This window comes from Lissotriton vulgaris, chromosome 7 (genome assembly GCF_964263255.1).
Source record: "Lissotriton vulgaris chromosome 7, aLisVul1.2, whole genome shotgun sequence".
Lineage (NCBI taxonomy): Eukaryota > Metazoa > Chordata > Amphibia > Caudata > Salamandridae > Lissotriton > Lissotriton vulgaris.
Genome location: NC_141695.1, coordinates 827,211,286 through 827,237,451, shown reverse-complemented (window position 1 = coordinate 827,237,451; position 26,166 = coordinate 827,211,286). Strand labels below are relative to the sequence as shown.

The window sequence follows — 26,166 nt, the reverse complement described above, 5'->3', positions numbered from 1 at the left end:
AGATGGAGAACAAGATAGAACAAAAAAAGGGGTGGCCATGTAGAGGATTTTTAATGAAAGGATGGATGGATGTGGTGTGACTGGTGATGAGGGCTTTAAAACGTGAATGAAAGTGAAGGGAACGCTTATGATAGTAGTTGGGTGCAATCCTTGCAATTTGCAGATAGGAGTTGGTGTGGTGATGGTTGAAGCGAGAGGCATAGTTTTTGAACCAACTGATGGATAGAGACTACTGAGAACTGTAACAAGGTGATCCTTTATGAATGGTTTTCAGGGTGCACGAATCATGGAAGTATAGTTTCTGACTCAAAACACCTCTGGGCGAGTGCGAGGTGCAAGAGATCAATTTCTGGGATTAGTAATGGATTGCTAAAAAACACAGAAGTTGAGTAGTTGGTTCTTGGGTCACATTGTATTGTGGATGTACCTTTAGATTACTGATTCTTCCTCAATCACATCACTCACACATATAGGGATTCTTATTCACTCTGTTCCTGTTATATCATCTGTGTGCATCTGTAATAATCTGTTCATGTGTCTGTCACACTTCTTGTCAAATATCCCTTCTTTCAGTATATGCTGTTCAGTCTCTGCAAGCCGTCGAAGACACTGTTCCGAGCATCCAGTTCAAAGTTCTTCTTCCAGTTTGTCTTGCTGTTGGGCCTCAGTTTGGCGTCTGTACCACTCCTGCTCCACATCTTCAAGTGAGTTGTAACATTTTGTTGTGACAGAGTGATATCCCACACTTGACCTCTTCTTCCATCAGTCAATGACATTTTACACCCAAGCTCTGGAGCCTGCAATCTTTACATCACATTGAGATGTGTGTGAGGGGTCTCCCGCTTAGTCTGCACCTTGCCCTCTCAAGTGAAAAAAGGTGTGATGAGTCTTCCTCATGGTCTGTTCCTTTTCTTCTCGAACTGACAGGAGTGGGGAGGGCCTCTCCTTTGTGTATGCTTTGTGGTCTGAGGAACATCAATGATTAAACTACCTAACATCTAAGCCTGATCCTTGTCCTCTGAGACACACTCAGGTAGGTAAGAGGCCACCTCTCTCTATGCACCTCAAGCTTTCAAGAACATTCAACAACAGGGTGAAGCATTCCCTCCTCAGGTTTGCTGTGTGTTTTCAGGTGTAGTGAGCCTTTTAAGGAATCTCCTTCTTGCTCTATGTCTCTCAGGTGCACAGAGGTGTGTCGGGAAATACACTTTTGGTTTGTGCTTTACCTTGTTAGGTGTAATGAACTGAGCAATGATGTTGCCTCCTTGATCTGTGTATGTCATCTCAGTTGTACAGAGGTGGTTTATGGACCTCACTTATGCTTCTCACCTGCCCAGTCAGGCAGCACCTACCCTCACCCTCTTAATTCTTCTTTTCCTTTAGTGCTCCTCCATCTCAAGCTTGTGGACTGTTTTCGAATTACCCAACTGTCTGGCAAGTGGTACCACAAGCTGTGGCCACCTACCTGCCGCCTGCTGCACAGAGGATAATACAGTATGCTGGATCCAAGGCCTTTGCCTTCCCTCTCACCATCATTCTCAGGTAGGTCTTTCTGTGCACCAAACTCACTTTGTTCTCAACTATACTCCAAGGCTGTGTGACATGCGACTGTTGGGATGTGGAGCTGGTAAGAGCGAAGGGTGTGCTATTGCACTGAATGTGATAAAAAAAAGTGCTATTCTATCAGTCATAGCAAAGAAGCGTGTGAGACACTGTTTCAGAATATAGGGCTGAGAGGCTGCTGGTCGTGAGGTAAAGAATACTGACTGTGGAGCATGGGTAAAGGAGATTGAAACATGAAAAAAGTTGGTATGAGACTGGGGGATAAGTGGTGGAAGACTTTGGGCATGGAATGAAGAGGAAGTACACTACTGTACAGGATAATGGGCTCCATACTGTGGGTTATGGGATAAATGCCTGAGAGACTGGGCATGGGTAGTGGAATGAGAGGCTAGGGCTTTGGATAAAGGAGTAAGTGAATGTGGGCATTGAGAAAAATGAGGCTCCAAGGAAAGTGGTAAATGCTGTTTGGCATGGGGTGTGTGTGTGTGTTAAACATTCGGGTAGGGAATAAAGGGCTGCATCCATGTGGGGATGGGATAAGACTTGTGAAATAGTGAGTCGTAGAATAATTGAGTGAGGTATTATAAAGACACCTGGGGTGTATACGTATTAGACTCTATAGCATGAGAAAAAGCGGTCAGAGACAATGTGGATTGGACGTCAGGAGTCTGAAACTGTGATACATCGAAGAAAGGAGGAAAGTTTGTGGGGTATTGACTGCGGGATTCTGAGACCATGAATAATGTAATAAAGTGTTTGAGTGTGTCAAACTAAAGAGTGTGAAACTCTTGGAAGGGTATAGTATGGTAAAAGTCCTCAGGGCACAATAATTTGAGACTGTTGGCATGGGGGCATTGTTAAGACTGTGAGGCAGTTGGACATGGGAAGCAGGAGCATGAGACCATGGCTCAGGGTTTACAGGAATGTTAAAGCATGGCAAATAGGATGAGGGAGTTAGAGAATGTATGTCATGTATGCCAGGGAATGAAGTGGGGAGCTCCGTCACTACCTTTAAAAAACGTTCTTGAGATAACCGTGATGTGGGAGAGTTAAGGTGTTCCTAAAATAATAGAGAACTTAAAATTGTGAACATTTCAGCCTCTAAGCTGTTTCACTACCCTTCTATTATGTGCTATGTTTCTCCTAGTGGTACCACAGAAACTGGTCTTACTCTTCTGGATTTTCCAATAGTTCCTCAAAGATAATATAATGTAGGCTTACTTTCTTTCATTCTAGAATTGTTTGTGCCTCCAGTTGGTACCAATTTACACCTTGGTGGAGAAGATTCTATCCATCAAGGTCCCACTATTAGCTGCTTGATCAATTACAATGTGGGGTAGATTCGAGGGTTCCACCAATTAGATCATGATTCATTTGGGTGACCTGGTCTCCTTTACAATTCTTAAGCTCAGAATATTTCTGGCCTTGGCTTCTGACCTTGCAACAAAGACCCCGAGAGGGGAACAGTATGTGGATGAGACATGACAGGCATCAGTCTTTTTTCTTTTTTTTAAATTTTTGAAGACCTTTATTGTGCATGTTGCAGAAAAACAAATACGGGCCTACAACCATCCGGCCGGCCACAATACTTATGAGCACAGGTGTCAACATTACGGTCTTCCGGCGGTATCAAGTGATACAACAACTATTAATAACAGTTACACTGGAAAGGACATGCCGCCAGGGAGGAGGATCAATGAGGTCAAATTTTAAAGTTTTTGATGAAATAAAAGTCAATAAAGGATAGGTATAAAGGAGATCCGAGTCCGTACATTGAGTCCACATGAGTAGGCAACAGTAGAAATGACATCAATTACGTAGAGCTCTTCTCCAAAGCGGCAGAACAATAAAAAAACAAAGCGTACAGCAGAAGCCAAACTCGTGCCGCTCCCAGTGCCACCCACTCCCAACCATCCTCTATCACAGACCCAGAAAGGAAAACAGTATAAGAAAGCGCAGGAAAAGAAGAGAAAAGGCCCATAGAAACTAAATACGAAAATTAAAATCTACCCCCCCACCCTGCACCAACGCGGAGGCTACGGCCTACCCCCCCCGACAATGTGCCTGTCGCCCCATAAAGAACCCGAAATATAGTTCAAGCAAAGGAAGAAGAAAGAAGAAGGAAGAAAAATAATGAAAATGTTACCATGAAATATAGAGAGTGAGAAAAGGCCATCCTAATCTGCGACCCTCAAAAAACCTACAAGTGAAGCGGGAGGAGGAGCCAATCAAGCCATTCCCAGTACCCCAGTCAGAAACCCAGTCCCCACACAATTTGCAGTCATTGAAAGCCAGATATTAGTACAAAAGCACTTGTGCGACTTAAGCAAGAATGTACAACTTCCAATCCCGGTCCCACCCACCCAGCAACCGACAGTGCAAGGAGAACCTAGCCCTGACCCGACCTAGGACAGACCCAAAAAAGAAGCGCATGAAGAAGTACAAAGCATTTGCATCCATTAAAGAAGACTAATAGCAACAGTATAGTCGCACAATGCATCTAAGGGGTAAGACAGTTCAGGTACGAGTCAGCAGAACATTTAAAAATCCAGGGAAGACGTCGCCATCAGCACTTATCATCGGGCTACCTGACCACAGAATTCCCACCCCATAGATATAAACCAGCAAATGTGCCCAGCAAGCACAACCTCATGTGGGAAAACATTACACAGAGCATATTAACAATACCAAGGCATCAGTTCAGTCCGGGTCTCCGCTAGCCAATCAGACAGAGTCAGCGCCAGGAATGCCGTCAACCCTGGCCCGAGCGTCGAAAGTCTTCCAGAAATGGCCACCGCTGAAAACAAGCCGAGAGAAGAACAAAGGACCAAGATGGCCGTCCTCGATATAGAAGAAATATAGGAGAACGAGATGGATGCCCCCAATCATCAGTGGTTCCAATGCCAAAAAGGATCAGTTCATCGACGCATACAGGAGAAGGCACATCGCGTCTAGGAAGATAGGAGGCTCCGGGGGCAGATGTAGCAGGGAGGACCAGCAACCGAGGAGTCTCCGAGCGATGTTGAGGCAGCAATTGCAGAGGCAGAGTCTCAGGCTTCGGAAGAAGGGGAGACAATGTATCCGAGTCTCCAGTGACGGGCAGAGCCGATTCATTGTATCCAGGGAGCGCCCGCTGTACTGGATAAGCCTGCCGAGACACAGTATCCACTTGGGGAGCATTTGTGGGCAGCAGAGGGTCCGGCCGTCTCAGGCGCCCCAGTGCGAGTGCCACCTCGTCAATCTTGCGACCCAGCTGGCGAGTATTCCGTTGCCATGCAGTCTGTAAGTCCACAATGGCTCCCAGGATATCACTGTAGTCCAGGGTCCGCCGCGGTTCCGCACAATGCCAGCCTCGGGTCGATGTTAACGAACGGGTAGGGGCAGGCAGGACAGGGCAGACATGGGACAGGGAAGCACTCCCGTCCCCGTCCTCAGGGTCCGGCGCCATCTTCATCTCCTCAAGAGGACCCCACAGGAGAGAGAGCGGTAACGTCCGTGACACACAGCATCAGGCAGGGGCTTCGGTGTAAGTACGGCTTAGTGTACAAAGCAGGCTCTCCGTGATTGTCCCTCTACCGCCGGACCCTCAGGCCGATCCACGGCAGAGAAGGCACCGCAAGATGGCGTCGATTCAGCCCGCCCGCAGCACAACAAAGGAGGCGGCAGGGCAAGGGATCCTGTCTCGCCAGCACGTATCGCCATCAGGGTAGGAGTTTCGCCAGGTCGGGAGGAGACCACACCGTCTCCCTCCACAGGCGGAAGCGCACTTCGAGCACCGGCACCTCCACGGTCCGTCCCCCGGACCCCGGTGTAGTACGGTCAGCAGCGGAGATCGGGGCAGGTTCCAGGGATGAGAACGGCAGACGGCTCGCACGGCGAGTTCACCTTCAATCCAGCCAGCAGAGACCTCGGAAAGCGCGGTTACAAGCAGCGCATTCAATACGTCGTGTCACCGCAAGAGTTAGGCAGGATTAAGCACAGGATGCCGGTGCGGGAGTAAAAGTTCGCGGAGCTGGGAGCCTACACGTCCGTCCTGTCGGCCATCTTGGCTCCTCCTCACAGGCATCAGTCTTGCAGCGGGTTAGACACTGTGGCCCTCATTGAGAGTGGTGGCATCTTATTTTTCGTAGCAGCAGTTATCGTCTCCATCAGGATATGATATCCACAGAAACACAAATAATCTCTTTACTTTTTTTCTGGAGATTTCAGCTGTTGAAAAAGGCCAAGATCAGAATTACAGTGGCAATTAGACTCACATATTTCATGGTAATTCCTCATTTCTTAGTGGAACCTAAAGGTCCAACTTATAATGCACTGTATTTTCTTCACCCCTCAAATTACCGTTATCCTGGGGGTGGTGGAAATGCAACCTAATTACTGGGCTACTCATAATGCGGGCCTCTGTAAGTTCCAAACCTTATGTCTGAGCGGTCTACTTTTCCTCATTGTAGCAGCAGAAATTAGCTGAGATGTCATAGAAACCGGCATAATAGCCTGTTACCCAGGCCATTCCCTTGGAGAAGGGACAGAAATGAGTGATTTCCTCATCTAAAGTGCACTGGCTTGTCTTTGACACAGATTTCCCATTGCATCAGCAGTGTCCTAGTTCAGGGATGCTGCTGGGGTTGGGTGGCAGGGTAATCTAGAAATAGTGGTGTGAAAAAGAACCAAAGAAACAAACAACTTAAGGAGTTTAGATTGCATACTAACTCCAACTGTCCATCACCCCATATGTGGTGTAGCCACCAATGTTGACATAGGGGCTAAATGAGTGTGTTGTGTGTGTGTTGTATGTACTTAAGTACATTGTATTGTATTGTATGTTGGATTTATATAGCGCTTATCACCCAGGGGTCTCTAAGCGCTTGCCTTGGGAACCCGTCCTGGCTTTTCCCTGTGAGATAGCCCCTACAGGGCATCCCCAAGGTGAAAGCCAGGCATCCCGCCGCGGGGGGCCGTTGTGGAGATTAAGCAAGCTTAATGCCCAGAGTTGCAGAGTTTGAACCCCTGCTTAGGTCAGGCACCAAAGCGAGAATTCTCGAGTCCGTGGACATTTGAGCTCAAGACCCTGCCGCGTCGGGAATTGAACCCTGGTCCCGGGTCTGACCTCTGCTTCAGAGTCTGCCTGCTCTAACCAGTGAGCCACACTTCTCCACTCAATTATCTGACCTTATCTGAATGATATGGGTAGGCCGAATATACACAAAGAAGGGAACACTGTGTGGAGCCTGTCGGAATGCCCAGTGGTGTAGATCCTAAACAAATTAATGATATGTGATTGGCTGTTTCTTTGGTGGTGGGGAGGTATAGTGATATCATTCTTTATAGTTTTTGGTCTGTCAGGCTGCCAGTTTAAGACTCTTTGTTTGGGTATGTGGAAAAGTAATGCACATAAAGTATCTTACACAACACTAACCCATACTTGGGATCGACAGTCCACTTTTATTCACCACCAAAGGTTGCACCACTCTGGGTCCTATCCAAGGACATGGAACTGTAAGTGAAACTAGCTGTGTGGAAATAGGACCTGTAGCTCTGTGTTAGTGCTTTTCTTCGTGCAAATGTGGGCCATTAAAGCATTATCTGATGGTTCGAAGTCCATAACTGATACTAATCAACAAATCAATACATTTAAATACCATGAAGCACATTAGGCTCCACTAGGAAAATAGAGAGTGGTTACATTAGGTTTCAGATTAGAAATCATCAAATTAGTGTCAATATATAATAATCCATACATGAATGCATTATTAAGTCCGAAGTACAAACAAATCAAAGTTACATAAGCAAGAGGACAAATTATAATCAAGATGCATCGAAAGGAACAGTAAAAATCAGTTCTCCATTTGGAATTGCCCTGCCCAACATTCAATTATACTATTGGGTCTCGTAGCTTATAGTGATCAATTAGTAGCTCCACGCTCCGCAAGAGGAACCAGCATTTCGTATGGACAGGCACACTCAAGGCACAGATGGAATCATGGGTGCCCTGTATGATAGATTACAGAAACATGCACTGATCGGCCCCACGGCACACACCGTGCATGTCTGGTTTGTAGAACAATGTGCGCTTGGTTGGGAGGGAGGGATAACACAACAAACGCCACTCTGGGACACCCCTAGGTTGGGCAAGTTGCCCTCTATTAAAGGTTTCTCCCGTTGCGATCAAATAGGCATATCCATGGTTGTGGCCCTGTGGAAAAAGGGGCGAGTAGTCACTTTTGCACAGCTGCAAGCAACATACAAGATGGTAGGGACAGAGCTCTACAGATACATTCAAATAAAACACGCACTAACAAAGGCCATACCTCCCAAAACTGACCTCCCTGAGTCCTCGCCACTCGAGGATCTATTATTAACGTACTATCTCGCCAAAAAGGCAATTTCTTTAACATATCGCAAATTGGTCAATAACCAAAAAGATCCCACTCTCAATCTCAGAGAGAAATGGCAAGCCGAGGTGGGCGAGATGGATGAGCAGGACTGGCAGGAGGCACTGGCGTCCCCTCGGGTGGTGGCTTTCCCATCCAGACTAAAGCTTGTGCAACTTAAAATATTTCACAGAATGTTCTACACCAGGACTACACTTTACAAAATAGGGAGGGCTGTTTCACAGCTTTGTCTTCGGGGGTGCGGGTTAATGAGCTGCTTTTATCATACACTATGGGCTTGTCCCCACATCACATCATACTGGAGGGTAATCATGGCTACGATCACTCGAGTAAGTGGCTTCAATCTATCCCCGGAACCGAGGAGATGCCTACTCAATGTGTGGGAGCCAACAGACCTCAACCATGCGGAGCAGAACTGGGTGACCCTGGGTATTACACTAGCTAAACGGAATATTGCTCAACACTGGGGGGCACAGGCAGTCCCTTCTCACCAACAGTGGTGTCGTGACTTAGACAGTGCAATAATAGCGGAGAAAGCAGTATTCATTCATAGAGGGTGTCCACGAAAATGGATGAGAGTGTGGGGGAAATGGAACACATAGCGAAGGAACTTATGCGTCCCACCTCGAGAGGAATGAGATACGGAACTAAGCGAATGACAAACACAGAAGATGCTCTACTGGGGACGATTTTATGTATTGTAAAGTCAATGGTCCGGGGTAATATAGAGGACTAATGTGCAAGTATGTAATGTTCATTGTGGCACTGGTATGGATAACATTAGATCTGATGAGACACAAGATACACATGATTGTAATCGGTTGTGATTTAGCGCAAATGATAATAAAAACATTAAAAAAAAATGTTTACAGTTTTTTGCAACAAGCAAGATACATTGGAGCAGCATTTACTCTGCAGGTATACTGTTGTAACTATTTAGGACATTCTACATTGATCATGTAAAGGAAAACATTTCACATGAGAAAGCGAGCAAAGGCACATCATGTTTGTTAATTTGTACTTGAGTTTTTCTTAGAAATAAAATACTTGTGTCATAAAACAAGTTAGCAACTAAATGGTAGCCATTTTAAAATGCAGGTTTACATTAGCTTCGGTCAATCTAAACATGAATAATACACAGTTAATAGTATTTGCATATTTACATGTTAAAAAATATGGAGAAAACCCTTTCAACTGCTTCAATGCGGGGTGGACCAGAAGGTACCGGTGCTGCTCACAGATATGTGTGCAGATACATCAACATCTCCCAATTTGTGGGATTCATCCCTCGCTATTCTCTACAGCAGGAACTATGCACTTTGTAAAACCCTGTTGCGGAAGGGCCCTTTTGTTTGTTTGTGTATTGACATAGTGTGCCAGTACGCAGAGGCAGCGAAGGAAAGACATCATGAAATAACTATGAAAATAAGAAACCAAGGACATATACCGTAAAAATATTGATGAAGTCTAGTTGCTAGGGAACATAAGCTCAAAGGGGCGGATGTTATATTAAAAAAAATGTCAGTAGGTTCTCTATGAGACTTGCTGTGAGCTCTGTAGTAGGCCAATTCATAACTGGTACCCAAACTTGGAAGAAGACCACTGTGGAATTCCTAGGCAGGAGAATTTCCTCTGGGTGGAGTACAGATGCATGGCACTGGCACTGTACAGGATACTTTTCTTTATCCACTCTAAAGACCAGCCCGTAGGTCTTGCATATGATAAGAGCCGGAAGAAGGCTCTGGTAGAGTTTATTCAAGAGTGAGAAAGCAGTCGAATTTCTGAGCAACTACAATCTGGACAGGACTGGGAACCAAAGTAGCCCTAGCAAATGTACCTATATCTGCCCCATATGATTTAGAGCGATCAAGCACGGCTACCAAGCCCCCTTACCAGAAGGGAAATTTGGAGGTGCACCCACCACTTCTACTCAACCTCAAATCTCTGTCCCTTCCTCCACTAGGCTGTTGTGGGCTGGGTCTCCTGCAGGGCAGAGACTCCGCACTGGCCCTGCTGCAGTGCGTCTGGTACTGCAGCACCACTTCACTGCATCGGACGGGTAGATGATGCAAGTGTAGTTGAGAGCGTATTTGCTGGCTGCTGTCATTGCAAGGAGCAGTCTACTCATTAGTCCTCAATTGTGGACGCCCCTGTGGTGATTTCCGATATCCCTAGTGACCAGTCCGGCCATGCCTACAGTCTGGTCAAGTGAATGGCCTCGCTGATGGACAGTGATCAGTACTGTACTTCCACCGTCAAAGTGAGGCCCTACCAAGACCAAGCAAGCATAGGAAGTTCAGGAGAAGAAATACAGTGAGGGTGCAGTACATCAAGAAAGGTTAGGTTTTAATACAGCATTCTGGACTTCTTTGGAACTAAACAAATGCAGGAGAGCTATGAATTCAGAAACAAAAACAAGAAGTATAGCCAATGAGATAAGGGCTGGAGAAATACCATTCCAGGCTGCTATGAAAGTGCGGTTTGTCGTCAGGTGCTGAGGTACGGCGAACCGCCACAATGTAAGGCCTCATTAGCTGGTATTGAGTAGACTTGATCAGGCTGAAGAACATCTCACTGCCTCCGCAATCACTGGCCCCCCTCTAGATTCCTTTGCCCAGATATCCAGGGAAGACTTTCAAACTGCTCTGTCCGCCATGAAGAGTGGATCCCCTAATGATCCGGCTCCCATGTATATTCTACAGCATAAGGGACCTACCATCTCCCCTTTGGCTACGGATCTCATTAATGCCTCGTTTGATCAAGGGGTGGTTCCCCCTGGTTGGAAGCAGGCAGTAGTTAAGGCGCTACTAAAAAATACCAGAACTTGATCCCCTTGACTTCGCAAACCTCCGACCAATTTCTCTGCTGCCAGGGCTTAGCAAGATCGCAGAGAAAATTGAAAATCAACAACTCTCTGCTTTTTTAGAAACCAATAGGCTGCTTCGCACCTCTCAAACTGGTTACCGCCCTGGCCAGGGTACTGAGACCGCTCTATTAGCAGTGGTCTAGGAAACAAGGTGCATCTTGGATTCAGGAGGATCGGCTGTGCTGATCCTCCTGGATCTAAGCGCAGCATTTGATACTGTGGACCATAAGATCTTAGTCCAGTGCCTTTCCAACTTAGGGGTAAGGGGCACAGCATTGCTGTGGCTTACATCCTTCTTGAAGAACAGAACCTTCCAGGTTTGGGAAGGTAGCGCACGTTCCAAGCCATTTCCCCTCCAGTGTGGGGTGCCTCAGGGCTCTTCATTGAGCCCTACTTTATTTAACATTTATATGGCTCCCCTGGAGGATGTAGTCACTCCATTTGGGATTAAAGTCGTTACGTACGCTGACGACACCCAATTGGTCGTCTCGCTTTCCCTGGAAAAGGGCAACTCTGAAAACCTGCATAACTGCCTCTCCGAAATCTACACTTGGATGTGCGACTCTCGACTTAAATTAAATGGCACAAAGACAGAACTCATGCTTCTGGGCCAGCAAATGACATCCCTTCCCACCTCCATCTGGCCCTTGTGCCTGGGGGATTTCCCTTCACAGAAGAAGGAACTCAAAAGCTTAGGGGTGTTGCTTGAGCAAGACCTTTCCCTTAAGACACAGGCCAAAAAGACTGCTGGAACCTGTGTGGGCTTACTCCGTTCAGCCCGTAAGATTCTCCCCCTACTTCCGACACAATGCAGAAAGTTGCTCATTCAGGGTCTTATCTTATCCAGATTAGATTATAGCAATGCCCTTTTTTTGGCCGCTCCAGAATCAACCATCAATATCCTTCAGCGCATCCAGAACTCAGCGGCTAGGCTGCTGACAGGTACCACCCGGAGATCATCGGCTAAACCAGCACTCAAGGCCCTCCACTGGTTGCCAGTCCGGGAAAGGATCACATTTAAGGCCCTGTGTATCCCCCATAGATCCCTTCAGGGCAAAGGGCCCCCTATCCTTGGAAATATGCTCTATCCTACAAAGCCACCAGGACTCTGCGGTCCTCCCATGGTAACCTGGCCACTGTTCAAAGAGTTAGGAAGGCCCGACTGGAGGGTGCCGCTTTTCGGTCACTGCTGCAACCCTGTGGAACTCCCTTCCGATTAGTCTTCGATCCGAACCGATCTACTTGAAATTTCGTAAACTCCTGAAGACGCACCTGTTCCCACAAGATCCATAATATCACCCTTTACCCCCCCTCCCCCAGTTCCCCTCAGCTATCTTCTGTACTCCAGCGCTGGGACGCTCCTGGGCAGCTATGCGCTTTATAAATCCTTTTTCATTTCAATTCATTTCATTCATTCATTTCATTCATTTCATTTCATTCCCCATGTCTGTGTGTGACTGTCTACAATAATAGGTTGTTACTAATAGGAAAACCGGTTACATTCTCTATGATATTGACAATGTCCTAATATCATGAACCTGAGTGGAAGATAAGATTCAGAAGAGTCTCGGAAGGCTTCCTGTTCTCAGAAGAAGACAAGGAGTGGAAGTAACTGACAAAGGCCTAAGAACTCACGGATTAAGGATGACATAGATTGGTCACTCAAGAAAAGCATGTATCTTGTTGCGAACAGAAGGAGAATCAGTGACTTTGGCTTACTGTACTGTGGAATAGGAAAAGGATATGTGTGTGATAGAGGCACCTCAGGCACATGAATGCAATGCCTGCATATTCTAGTGTCGCATTACGGGCAGTTACGTAGGTCCATTTTGGGCGTATGTGCTTGCGTACTCTAGTTTATTGTCTGCCCTTCATTGATCATGTGTTAAAATCTTTCATTGCAAGGCTTTCACACTTCTAGATGGCTCTCATAATAAATGTGTCCCTCCTCTCCTCACAGCCTGGTGTTGACTGTATACATCTCCCAGGATCGAGCCAACAGACAGACTATCCGGCAGCTCAAAACTCATCTGGTATTGGTGGGTCCCAGAGTGTTTGTCTCTGTACGTGCTTGCAACTGTAAATCTTTATCTGTTTGTATGTCTTGTGAATGCATTTATGCGTATATCTGCGTATCTCTTAAGTGGCGTGTGCATGTGTTTAATTATGTATGTTTTGACTATAGTTATTACATCAAATATGGCAACTTGATTGTGTGGTAAGAGCTAGAGCTTTATCACTTTTCGGGTCTCCGAACACTTTCATGCTCACCATGGGAGAATCTTGACCGAATATCTTTCCTTCTTTTATTACTGAGGTGAGCTAACAAAGCGACTTCTTGTGGGTGGGGAATACATCTTATTGCCTCTGTTTGTCCTCCTGTGCCACAACATAACTGGCCACAAGGATCCCTGCTCTTTCACATTGAATCCACGGCACCCTTGCCTGATCATTGTCTTTTCTCCTGCCAAGGCCCAATTGTCAGGCTCCTCCAGCAGCATTATCCGCTGCTGTTGCTGTGGCACTCGACCCTTTGCTGCTGCCAGCTGTGGCCTGTTGTGTGGGAAGATGCGGAGGATCAGTCTGATTAGATCCCTGTCAGTCTATGCGCCTCAGTCTCAGCGAGAGCATTTAACGAATGCATTTTGAATCTCTTTATTCGCCGAATATATGACAATGCTTACAAACACTTTCCCCAATATTTCTATGCCTCCCTTGCATGTTTCATGGGAAGCATAGAAATATAGACATTCCCGGTTGAAAGAGCTTGAGTGGTTATAACACCGGCAGGCCCATCCTATGCAGTGGTGGCACCAGGCCTTTTATAGTCACATTCAAGTTACAGTGGCTCCTGAGACCTGATCGGCAACTGCTCCGACGGTTCCTTCTGCTTCAGCTGCAGCATTCAGATCATAGTAATATGTCTCCAAATATGTCATATAATGTTCATCAGTTGAACCCATCCCCCCTACAACCCCTGCCTATGCACTCCGTCAACAGGGGGATTTCACCTTTCTCTCTTTACCTGGGGGCGGGGCGGGTCATCTTTACAGGTTTGTGATGACAGAGCTGTTCTTTTTTCATTGCTCGATGATGGCCACCAAAGGATAACCTGAAGACTTACACAATCTTAGTAAACAGATTTCTCGGCTTCTGCATGTCACTGTAAAAAACACACATTGCAACAATTTTTACAAGACTACGGTGATATGTCTTTAATAAAATATTTACTTACATACATGTATTTACATTGTCCATGCCTTTCCCTGCTATTGGAATATTATAACTAGGATGTTTCTTTACTCTTCAGGGCATTTGTTCTCTACAATGTAGCATGTCACTCATATTTTCCCTTTTTAACACTGTGACAAGCACACTACTGTTTCAAAGTGCAAGGAAAGAACGAGCCTCCTCCTTTCCTAGCAGCTCCTAAAGAACCGACCATTAAGTTATGAACTTGGCTTTTAATACATAATAAGAAGCTATCAATGACCTTCACTTCAGGACAGCAAGAAAAACATTACTTTACATCACATGGGTTTTGAAGCACAGTCAATGTTTTGACCATTAGAACTTTAAAGGACAGTTATTCTTTACCATTTCCCGGTACTTAATAGAGGATCTGCGGACAACAAATTGGATAACTTCTAGGAAGCCATTAAATGCCCACAGAAGCAATTTGAAAAGCAGCCCAGAACTGATGTCTACTGTCAAGGGATTTTCTACTAGTGAACAATAAGCACATGAAAAGCATTGGTTCTTATGTAGGTGTTCTTACATCACATCATCAATATGTACATTAGGAATCCAAAGCATGAAGTCAGATCCTTTTTATGACTTGTGAGTACTACGCCAAGTTTATGCTAGGATTTACTAGCAAACCTGCCTCTGTCAGGCATCACACAAGCAAAGGTTGTAAATTCTTGTGGTTAGAAGCACATCAGGCCCAATTGTGACCACAAAAATGCTTGGTACATCTAGCCCTTGGTGCACAGCATATTTTGAACTTTTTTTGCACCACGGCTGCTTATTGGGTGCTCGTGGACATTACTCTGGCTCTGTGGCTGACTGCTTTGCAGGTGTACCCACTCTTCAGGCTTTTCTAACTAAACATCATTACCTTTCCCTTGCTGCAAAACCTTAGGAACCTCTCACAAAGTTACCTAAGTGGGCACTCAATAGTAGACTGGGCTTCCTTCCTTGCAACAGTCTCCAGCAAGAAAACGCTGACTATGGTGCATCGGTGACAGAAACTAGTGCAAGGATTTTTTTTGTCCGCATTTTACGGGTGCCAATCACAGAACGAATCCTTCATTTTTGCTTGAACTCCATCTTCATTACATTTTCCATTCTAGAAAGCCACACATTTCTCTCACTTGTGGGGTAAATTCGGACAGATTTTTTATTTAATTTTGATCTTCACATGAGCAAAAGATGACATCAGATTTTGCCCACTTTTATTTTCTGAAATGTATTTTGTCCAAACCTATTGGTAACATATTGCACTAACCAGTTTAAAAAGTGAAATAGAAGCACAAATGTGCTGTAACTGAACGATATTGTCTTTTAACTCCTACTAGACCAAGAGTTACCATCGAAGTCAGTGTCTTCTCATCCGCTACCCTGCCTCATCCAATCATGGGTGCAGACATTATACAGAACTAGTGAGAGAGGAGGAGAATGTCAGAGCCAAAGAAACACAAGTGCTAACACGCATTTAATGCCATTAAGAAACAAGTATTATTTTCTGGAGGATGGGAATAATACACACAGTGGAGACAGTCAGAAACAAATTAATCGGTGATCACAGTATATCAGACAGTCAAGATAAACATTTAAAAAAACAATAAAAAGAAGACACACTATATTACATTCAATGCGTCCTTCCTCTTCACCCAGAAATACATATGAACTGGTGTAATGAGATTAGCATGTGATTAGCACTTTGCTCCCTCTTTTTCTAAGCAGTTAGCTAGCGTTGCCATCTTCTGTTTTAGCAATTCAGTTCGTAAGGGGGTTCCATATTTTGAGACATAGATTACTAGCCTTCCTTCCTTTCCACATAAAAATACTTATTTCAGTGTGATAACAAGCAAGATACTGTGCCAAACAATGAATAAAAAGTGGAGGATCTGTATTATACATTTCATTGTTATACTAATTCTAGCAATTTACATTGCCACAAACCAAGGGGAGCGTTTGCCCACATCTGCCACAGTCTGGCTGTCCAAGCTAAGTAAAACTTACAATGGGAGTCAAATTTATTAGTGGACTAGTATTGACAGATAGAAATTCTGTGATCTTTGTCCAAAGCATCATAAGTGAAGTGCATGTGCTAGTCATCTGCCTTAGGATTCCCGCACCTTGGACAGTCAGAATTAAACAGACTTCCTCGCGTGCGAAGTTTCTTTGGCATGTAATACAGATCAAAAATCGTTTTAAAATGTTCCGTTTTTAGCCGAAACTTTATGTGCCATGATTAATTGCTCATGGAAATAACGTATCCCTCCACCATTGTTCACTTTGCTGGCCCACTTTGATGTTTGTGCCTTGACATCATCTGTCTCAAGATCATAGAATTAATAATATAACTTTCCAAGAGTCGAGTCCAAATTTTTCGCCCCATTTAGCTCAACTGAGCTAATTGTCTGCAAAGAATTCTTGACCTAAAGATGTTTTAAAATCTCCTGTCTCCGCAAGCCATAATTGTCTTGGAGAGTCTGAAAGTAATGCACATGGTCCTCTTCAACTATTGTTCCAACTTTGGTGATACCAGCCTGCTTCCATCTCTCACAGTACAGATCATGAAATACTGATTAAAACATGGGAGAATTCCATAAGGGGGTATAGTAGTTATATTTCGCCTTTTCGTCATAGGCCCCAGCTTCTGCCATATTCTGAAAGCCATCTTTACCACCTTAAATTGTACTTTTTCTGTAGTAGCTCTGTTCTGTAAACCTTAGTAAACAGCCTGAGTTACTTTTCTCCAAGCCATAAACATAAATCGATGGCAGAGCTTTAATATCCTTTTCCTTAGTACAAGGCCCTACTACCAAATACCGAAATGCTTCAGCATTACCACAATGTAGTAAATCCTAAAATTAGGGAGGGTTAATCCACCTCTATCCAATGTTAGTTTAGTGAATGTTGAGGCCCTTCAGGGTCTTTTGAATCCCCATAAAAAGCTCTAAAAAATCAAGTCTAGCTTCTGAAAACACTTAGAGCTAACCTCTAACGGTATGGCCCTGAACAGGTATAGAATTTGGGGAAATGAATGACCCTCTCATCGCCAAAGATTTCCCTCTCTTAAGAAACACCACTATATTTGATCTGGTCCAGGATTCAGGCAGTAGCTAGCTCTGCTGCTCTGCCTGAAATAACGCAAGCATCTTAGGCAGAATTATTGATCCGAAACAGGAATAAAATTCTAATGGAAACGCATCTGACCGTACTGCTTTCCCGACGGGCAAGTTCTTAGCGGCTGCCATGATTTTCTGGAGAGTCACCAGTGCTTCCATGTCTGTTCTTTCTTTTTCAGATAAAGCCTCAAGGTGAACCTCAGCCAGGAAAGGAGTCTTTGAATTATGGGGCTTGAAAATATTTTATCCAGCTCATGGAGCAAGTCTCCCCCTGCATTTAAAATTTCTGCAATCGAGCTTTTGGCTTCCCTTTGTCAGATCTTCAATGCCAGTACTTTCCGTATACAGTCACTATATGCATAAATCTTTGACTTCAGGGTCTGAAATCATTGAGGTGGTTAAACAAAATACAACAAACTTTTACTTTCTAAACTCCACATATATGTACCTTGACTATATATATTTTTTCATGGTACGTAGATGTGAAGTTACTTATCTGTTTGCACTTACCTTCCCGATATTTTGGTGCTCAATATTTTTTAACAAAATTATGTCCACACAATATTTCTGTTTCCGATATTCTGTCAGTGATCCATCTACAAACTACTCTTTCAGCATAGAAACTTTGTACCTGAGCCTTATCCACTGTGACTTACTGTACTAAAATAATATCATTGACGTCGTTGACAACCGGATGGCATACTATATCTATATGTTGTTACTCTAGTCTGGCTATTACATTTGCAGGGCCTGAAGAAGACACTGTTGAGCTTTCTTTCTTTTAATTGAATAGCTTCTGGTCTCCACCCTAAGGCCAGCCTTAAATATGTCCCTGGCTAATTTAATTAGGGCACAAAATTCCAATAAGAAAATTCAGAATCCACTGTGTCATGTGTGCTGGGCTCTTTTAAAAGTCCAACATTGTTCCAAGTCAGCCTGACGATGAATCCTAATATCCAACAATAAGGGATTATGATCAGATGATACTCAGATATATTTTACCATTTGCACACCACTTAAAAGACTCAGTTACAGTAAAATATTGTCCAGGTGTGTATACTTTTTTATGCACATATGAATAAAACGTATAACCACAGTCAGGGGTTTTTAGTTTAGCTCAGGCATCAATGAGACTTCTGGAAGTCTGATATTGCCTAAAAACTTTCAGTTTACGACCATTATAGGGAACATTGAGATTACGATTTAAAGCCAGACTGCAATTTAGATCTCCAGAAAGTAAAATAGGGGTCAGCCACTGTGCTAGTTCTACTGATAGATATTCAATCGTCCGGGGAACATATAGAACAGGGCAAAATACCGAACAAATAGTAAACTTTGTTTTTGCAAAGTGCACCTCAGCAATGGCCCACTAATCTAATTTGTCTGAGGACTCCTGCTTAATATGATGTTTCTTCCAGCTATAATGGCCAGTACCCTGAAAGTGGTCTCTTGTGTGGTGCTGACCAACAAGCTATAGTCCCAGGAATACAATAAACGCTTCTTCCAGTTCTGAATATGTGTTTCCTGGATACAGATCAGGATTTCCTTAAACAATCCTAATCCCTCTCCCACAATGCCTCTCTTTTCTGCATCATTTAGGCCCCTTCCCTTCATAGTTACCAACTGGAATCGGTTATCATTACCCAATTGTATTGCATTCAGAGGTGGAACCATGTCTGGTCTGCCACCATACTTGCTGATACTCCTTTTCTAAGATCCCAAAAATAGAGAGTGTCTTTTTTTCCCTCGGTAGCTCCTATTTATTTCCACTTGGGAAGCGCTCCTTCCAGATTTTATGCCCTTTCCTCAACCCCCCTCCAAATCACACCCTCTTTACCAAGCTCTCCAACCACATTGAACCTCGTGCCAGCTCTGCTTCTCAGCACTGCCCCCTCCCCCTGGTGCCCTCATCGCCCCTATGTGTTGGATTCTACACAGCAAATACATCCTTAGATGCAACTGCGATGGTTGCCCTTTGCCCCCTTACTCCCTTCCAGCAGGCCATGCAAATTTATTCAAATAAATTCCCTTGTAATTCAACTATCCTTCATATCAAGTGCTTTCACCCCATCCATAGGTATCCTCCGTGCTGCCTGACAAAGAGCTATGTCCATGAACAAAAAGTATATATTATTATCAATTTAACTCATATCGCATCTAAACTACATCTATAATATCACTGCACTGTTTCTAAAAATTATTTTGCCTTAATTTCTGAAGTGTAAAATTGGCTTTTTTGCTTTTCAACAACTTTCAATCTAGAAGGGTTCAGTAGAAATGCTTGATAGCCCTTCTCCCAAAAGGGATTGCTCATCTTTTGGAGTCTCCATCTTCTCTCAGTTGTGGCATGAAAGAAGCCAGACCTGGTCAAAAAGGTATGAACATTAGATTCCCTTTTAGAATCAGGCTGTGCCTTCTTGTATATTTTTTATCTTAACAGGAAGTTTCCCCAAAAAAACAAGGATAGCTTTAAGCTTGACCTCGGTATACCGGTATGCAGTGGCGGCTCCTCCACTAAGAGTGTCGGTCCACTGCTTCAAGTGTAAGCTGAATACTCCCCAAAAAATGATAACGTTCTGTTATTATAGTTTTGCTTTTTGGTATTCAGCTTGCACTTGAAGGAGCAGTGCGAGGTGTGAAGAACCGGGTTTTAAACCCAGCGGTGCCAGGGGTACGCCCAAAGTCTTCGGATTCACCGGTCTTGGTATACAGAGACACAGAATACTTCTGGGTGGCGTCAAAGACCAAATTTATTAGCTGCAGCTAGTAACAGAGATCCTAGAAATACAGCATAGCGTATATTCTCAGGAGACTGCTCAATTTTGTAAGGCGAGGCGTCTCTTTTTATGCCCAATATTCACATTATAAATGCACACCCACTGTACAAATTTCTGACCAATAAGATACATTTTCCCACACAGCATCACAAAGCAAAAACCTCAATTTACATTGTCCCAACCCACAAGTTAATTATTAGGAATGTCCCAAATTCAATCTCCACAAGCCGGACAAACCCATAATTGAAAGCATAACCCATGTAATGAAGAAACATAGAAAGGAAACAGTAACAGATAATGAGCAAGATAAGGCATGTGTAAAGAAACTAAAAGTTAACGATGTCCTGAACTTTGATTGGCAATCTCAGACACGATCAACCAGGGAAATTGGCTTAGCAGGGTCAGTTTGAGGTGAAGGGGTCAGTTCCTTACAGTTCACCTTAGAGTCAAGTAGAACCTAGTTAATATATACCGGTACGAAAAGGCCAGGCCGCTTTATTTGTTTGACCACATTCACCAGCCTGCGTGATGGCAACACAAAATGGAGGCATGAACAAAATGGAACCCATATTCGAGATGAAGTCTCTGAATATGTAATGAACTCACTAGTTAACGTGACAAATTCACTCTATATTAGCCGTACTTACTAGATACGGTACAACATCACCAAAATCGTGACGGAACCATAACCTCACAGGACAAGACAGAATTTACAGAACCCCAGGTGGGGTGGGGCTGGGCTCCCTGAGCCTCACAGGGAGGACGAGTGGTGGCAGCCACAAAAGTGCGCAAGACGCCTTGGCCAGCTGTTTCGGGTCGGCCAAAGTTTTATGCGCACTGTGCATGTTCTTCACCCAGGCTACACTACAGCTTGGGTGGAGAACATGCCCAGCATGCCAGCCGCTGTCTGAGCACCGAGCCACAGTGCTCAGACCAATCACAATGCTGCTACAGCAGCATTGTGATTGGCCGGGGGATTCTGGGAGGCTGTGTGCTTCGCTTCCTGGTTCCAGGTTGCTCCAGAGAGAACGGAGTAGAGGCGGCGGTCGACCGAATGAAGTTAAATATTTATTTATTCCCCGCCTCATCGCCCTTTTTGGGTTGCAGCTGCTACTGCTGGCCTGAACTCTAAAAAGGTGAGTATCTCATCGAAAAGGGAAATCTGTGTGCTCTTTGTATTTCAGACTCCCAGTTCCAATCACCAAGATCGGGGAAAGCTGACTGAAACAATTGGATTATGAACCTAGGTGCCTCATTTCCTTCTGAGCCCTCCGTGATACCAAGAACGAGTAGATTGTTATGTTGATGCCGATTTTCAAAGTCTTCCTGCTTTCACTGGATATTGACCAGCTGGGAGTCATGACCCTTAATTTGCGCATGCCAGTGAAATCAGGTTCTGTAACAGATGTCCAGTCCACAAACGGTCTGTTATATGATTACAGACTTTCGAACAACGCTTTCAACTTTTCTTGTAGCGATCCAGGTTTTAATGTTGTCCTTTTTGTTTCACCTCTATGAGCTCTCAAGTTGGAGCCTCTTCACCTTTAGAACCTGCCTGAAAGAAGCTGGATGCTGAGGGCGAAGTATTATTTGTCAATGCTTTCTTAAAAGGGTAATCCCACATCCGAACCCCAGCTGAATCCTTTCTGCGGCAGGTACTGGGAGCCAGTTTTCGTATCGCCCGCAGAGGCCCACCGTTAGCTGCCAACAGTGTGCTAGTAGGGTCTAGGAGTTGTAAGCCAGAACTCTCAATACCAATGTCAGTGTTCGAGTTGCCCTCCTACCAATCCATAGAGAGATCAGAGGGCAAGTAAAACTTCACACAAGTATCCTCCTCCGGCCACATGGAATGCAGGGAGTTAGTCTTTATCCTGCTGCGCCATCCTTCGTCCTTGCTGCGAATGGCTGCCTCCCATCTTCCTTTTTGCCGTGGGATAGATCTATGTTGCAGGTCTCCTAAATCGACCCTGTAATGGTTCGTCACTCCCAGACGGGGGTTGGCAATTATCTTTTCGCATACCAGCTTCAAAGGTTGGTGAAGGCAAAATGGATGGCAGGTTACTTTGTGCCAGGGGCCCATGATCGACCAAAGTTGTGTCCATATTAGGGCAATACCGTGCTGCGCTCGCTGCATCATTGTTAGTGATAGCATCCTCACCCCCCCAACCACCTCACTTAAACGTATTTTGACATGTACTTGTGTTGACTAGGATGCCACTTTTCATGGGCCTCATTGGGGGCTGGGGATAAGGACTACGTACTCCAGGAGTTATTGTGGCCAGGAGGCAGAGACAACTACAGCGCTCATAAGGCACCCTTTAATGAACAGATAGTCAGTCAGTCAATACTCTTTATTCAGCATAAAAAGCCATAAAAGATCAAAATAAAATATACAATCTCATTCATCTCAACAATCAAAAAGAAAGAAACTTATAATAAGCATATATCTACAAACCCTCAAGAATACACAGAATAGGGAAACTTCACCTCTCACAACGTTTCCTATTTCTATTGATAAATCTAAAAAATGAATTACAAATTATAATGCAGAAACGTAACTGAATTTCATCAAAAAATGTTCCAACAGCTCGAAAACCATTGTTTCATACAGTTTCCTTATCGAGATGGTACTTCTTTTAAATTTTAAAGTTGCATTGCATGTTGCTGTCTCTAGTAGTTACAACTGCAAGCTTATAGAATCTAATATTAAAGTGGCATGTGCTTTGCGAAGAGGCATTGTCACGGACATTGAGGCAAAGTCTTGAATAATGTTCCCTTCAAGGGGAAAGCTACCATGAAGTCCACCATGCTCAGTTTTAAACGAGTCAGATAAAATGATGGGAAGAATTCGTCAATCGAGTTAAATAGAATTCCAACTCAGGGGATGTGCACAAAGCGGAATACCTGGCTATAGTTGGAATAGAAGCAACATGTTCCCTGCATTGTTTCATGCAGTATTCTAGATATCGCTGTTTAACTGTATCTTTACAGCTCAGAATTATTTTCTGTGGCTTTCTAAACAGTTCTGGTACTCCCAGCAAATAAAACATTTTCTTTGCAGAAACAAACAATGTAACCTGTTACAAGTGATCAAGTGATAAACAGTCCTTAAGGAAGTCTCTCACCAGGCCTGCTTCTGGTTTACCCCAACAATTAATCCATAAAATAAGATGGGCAAGACCAACTGTGTCTTCCAAGTAAGTTAACCTCTTGGCTGCTAATGACAAGGGTAACTCGTCATGCCCCTCCCATTCATTTCAATGGAAATCCCATTATAAAGTGTTCAAAGCCTTAGCAGCCAAGTGGTTAAGCCTAGTTCTTCGTGGCAGATAAGGGATGCTGTGCTCATGGACACCAACAGTAATCTACAAATAAAGCTATTTTTCGTGCGTTACAGAATATGCAAGATAGAGTAGCGCAAAATGCCTGCTCCATAGGACCCCACAGGAATACACTTTTACAAATTCGACTAATTCCTGAACTGGCTTTTGGCATAATCAATGAGAAATTTTAAACTCAGCGTCAATTGTTTTACTAAATTTTTGGTGTCTCGGTGTCAACAGAGTGGCCCAGGTGAGTGAAAAACTGAATAAAATCCTCAGGTAGTTAAAAGTCTTAGTTCTAGCTAACTGAGTAACCCCTAACCCGTGGGACTTAGATTTTATCTTGGCTGAACCACAGGTCATAACAAATGATTTAGTACAATTGATCTTGAAGTCCTGGCTCTCCATAAAACATATAAACAAATGTAATCAAAGTTGTAGACCATTATATGTTCTAGAAATAAGAACTGCATCATAAGTGTTAAACAGGATGGGAATAAAATGCTCTCCCATCCTAGGCACATCTTTACCCTTCTTCCATAAAAATCTACTAACATTATTTATATGGAGCAAAAATAGAAAGGGGTCCAAAAAGCACCCCTGTCATACACCTCTGGGTGTTCTAAATGATGGGGTGGTTTCACCTGAGGTCCCATAGCAGACCGTTACAGAGATTTCCCATTGCATGCGTTTTATCGTGGTAAGCAATTCTTTGTCCACCATCAGTTGTTCCATTATCGCTCATATTTTAGTGTGGTTTAGTATTTCAAAAGAACTAGAAGTGTCAAATGGAGAGCCCCCTCCTTTTCTAGAGCATCTTTCCCAGCTTGAAGAGAGAGGTTAAAACATTGTTCCACTGTACTTATCCCAGGACAGAATTTTTTTTAAATTTCTGATAGGACCTTGTTTTCACCTGCCCATGTTTCCAAGCGAGACAAGATGACTCGTCCTAAAATTTTGGCATGTAAATAAATTAAAGAAATTGGGCGGTGGTAGCTAGCTAAAGTTTTTTCCCCTTCTTATAAATCGGGACAATAGTCGCTTCCCTCCATGGCCCTGGGAGTGGGCCTTTTACTGCAGCTTTTAATACATTAGTAAAAATAGGTGCCCAAAAGGAAATATTTGCCTTACAAATATCCACAGGAACACTGTTGGTACCTTGAGATTTTACATGTTGCCCAGGAAACTTCCTCTACCCCTATTGTATTTCAGATGGCTTGTAGTTCTGTAACATACAAAGGCCCTTCATCCTCTGATTCTAGGGTGCAAGTCTCTGCTTCTTCTGTTTGAAACATTTCAGAGTAGTGATTCACCAATGATTCAGCAGGTATTAGAGACTTCACCCTAGGAGATGTGTGATCTGAAAAGAATGGGAATTTAACAACCTCCTCAAATCTTGTGGAATCCATTACCCTCCTTGCTTCTATTAAATCTTGTCATGCCTTATGCCTTATCTTCTCCTTACATGCTTCCAATAACTTTTTATATACACGGCGTGCATGCTTCATCTTCTGAGAAGATCTTGGATAAGAATGGAGGGCAGATTTTAACTGTTTATGGGCATCTGAGTAAGTGAGGTTAAACCATCTATTATGTTTAGCCTAGAGGAGAACTGACTTAGACAGTAATATTTTCTAAATTGCAGAGCATATACTTCTACAGCTTTCTTGTATGCCGCATGTGTCAATATGACAGGACAAACAAACATGTTAAGATGGCATCCTTATTCTCAAGAATGAGTTTTCTAATGAAACATCTGGGTCAATTTTATCCTATTTTATCCTTATGCCTTTAGACTTAGAGTACTCACTAGCGGGTAACTTACCCAAAGAACCTGCCTTGTCCACAGTTATATTCCAAGTTGTTGTAAGGGAGTTATGATCGCTACTACAATTACTAATTATTTTAAACCCTTTAGAAAGCAGACAGAGATCAGTTGAGGTCAATATAAATCAATTGTGCTTCCTTTTGAGTTCCTATTAAAAGTTGAGATTTGAGCTATAGTGCTATTGTTTGTTTTATTTAGGAAGGTTAAGCCATATTTTATCATTTGTCTACTTAAAGTGTCTCCATAAGCTTAGTGACAAAAGTGGGTTATTTCATTGTTTCTCTGATCATTACAAGGACAAACACATTGGCCACTGACCTTACAAATTGAAATATTAAAATCCCTTACCTAGATAAAAAAAATGGTACAAGAGTTATTTACTTATTTTATTTTTATTCCTCATATATGACAAAGGCTTTGGAGAGGAAACTGGTATCTACTATCTGAGCGGCCCATACCTCCATGCTCCCACCGTCCATTAAAAAGCCTTCTTCAACTGTTAGTCAAGGCTGATCTTTAGTGGTTATCCGACTAATCACCCCACATAATTGAGCCTTGTCCTAATCCTTGGACTTAGTTGTAACAAGACCCAGATGTTATATTCTGCCAACCCTCTTATGGTAAATTTACAGATTAGTCTAGAGAAAAACCTTTAAGAAACTGTCCCACGTTTTTTTTTTCTCTTGGCTGAGCCCGCTTGGCAATCCAACCTTGCAAAATGTTGAGAAAAACGTAGCCAACTCGAACATGTAGGTGGATTTTCAGAGACCCAATTTGCATAAAATTCCCTGTGTGCAATAGCTATTAATATGTAGAGTAAAAGAGATCTAATTTTCCCCAAACCAGGTTTATCTACATTTAATACCCCAAAAATAATTAGGGATAGGCTTACCTCAATATTGGCTCCCAAAATTCTATTCAATACTTCACCCACATCTTGCCAGAAGACCTGGATGGCTGGACATTGCCAAAAGCGATGTGTATCTTCCGCATTCTCCAAGTCGCACTTCGGCCAGCTTCTTTTTCTTCCTCCCATCTTCACCAACTTCTTGGGGGAC

The 26,166-nt window shown here is 43.7% G+C and overlaps 1 protein-coding gene across 8 annotated transcripts in view; it reads left to right on the top strand.

Annotated features, from left to right (window-relative positions):
* The window catches only part of TMC8 (transmembrane channel like 8), a 119,687-nt gene that overhangs the window by 71,470 nt on the left and 22,051 nt on the right, over nucleotides 1–26,166 (top strand). For 6 of the 8 annotated variants that reach the window (XM_086931102.1, XM_086931098.1, XM_086931101.1 and 3 more), the window contains 3 exons: nucleotides 574–704; nucleotides 1,384–1,542; nucleotides 12,782–12,884. In XM_086931102.1, the coding sequence (XP_086787228.1) occupies nucleotides 574–704; nucleotides 1,384–1,542; nucleotides 12,782–12,884 (393 nt within the window). The remainder of the gene's footprint in view (nucleotides 1–573; nucleotides 705–1,383; nucleotides 1,543–12,781; nucleotides 12,885–26,166) is intronic. The other 2 variants (XM_086931103.1, XM_086931099.1) reach the window with 1 other exon arrangement.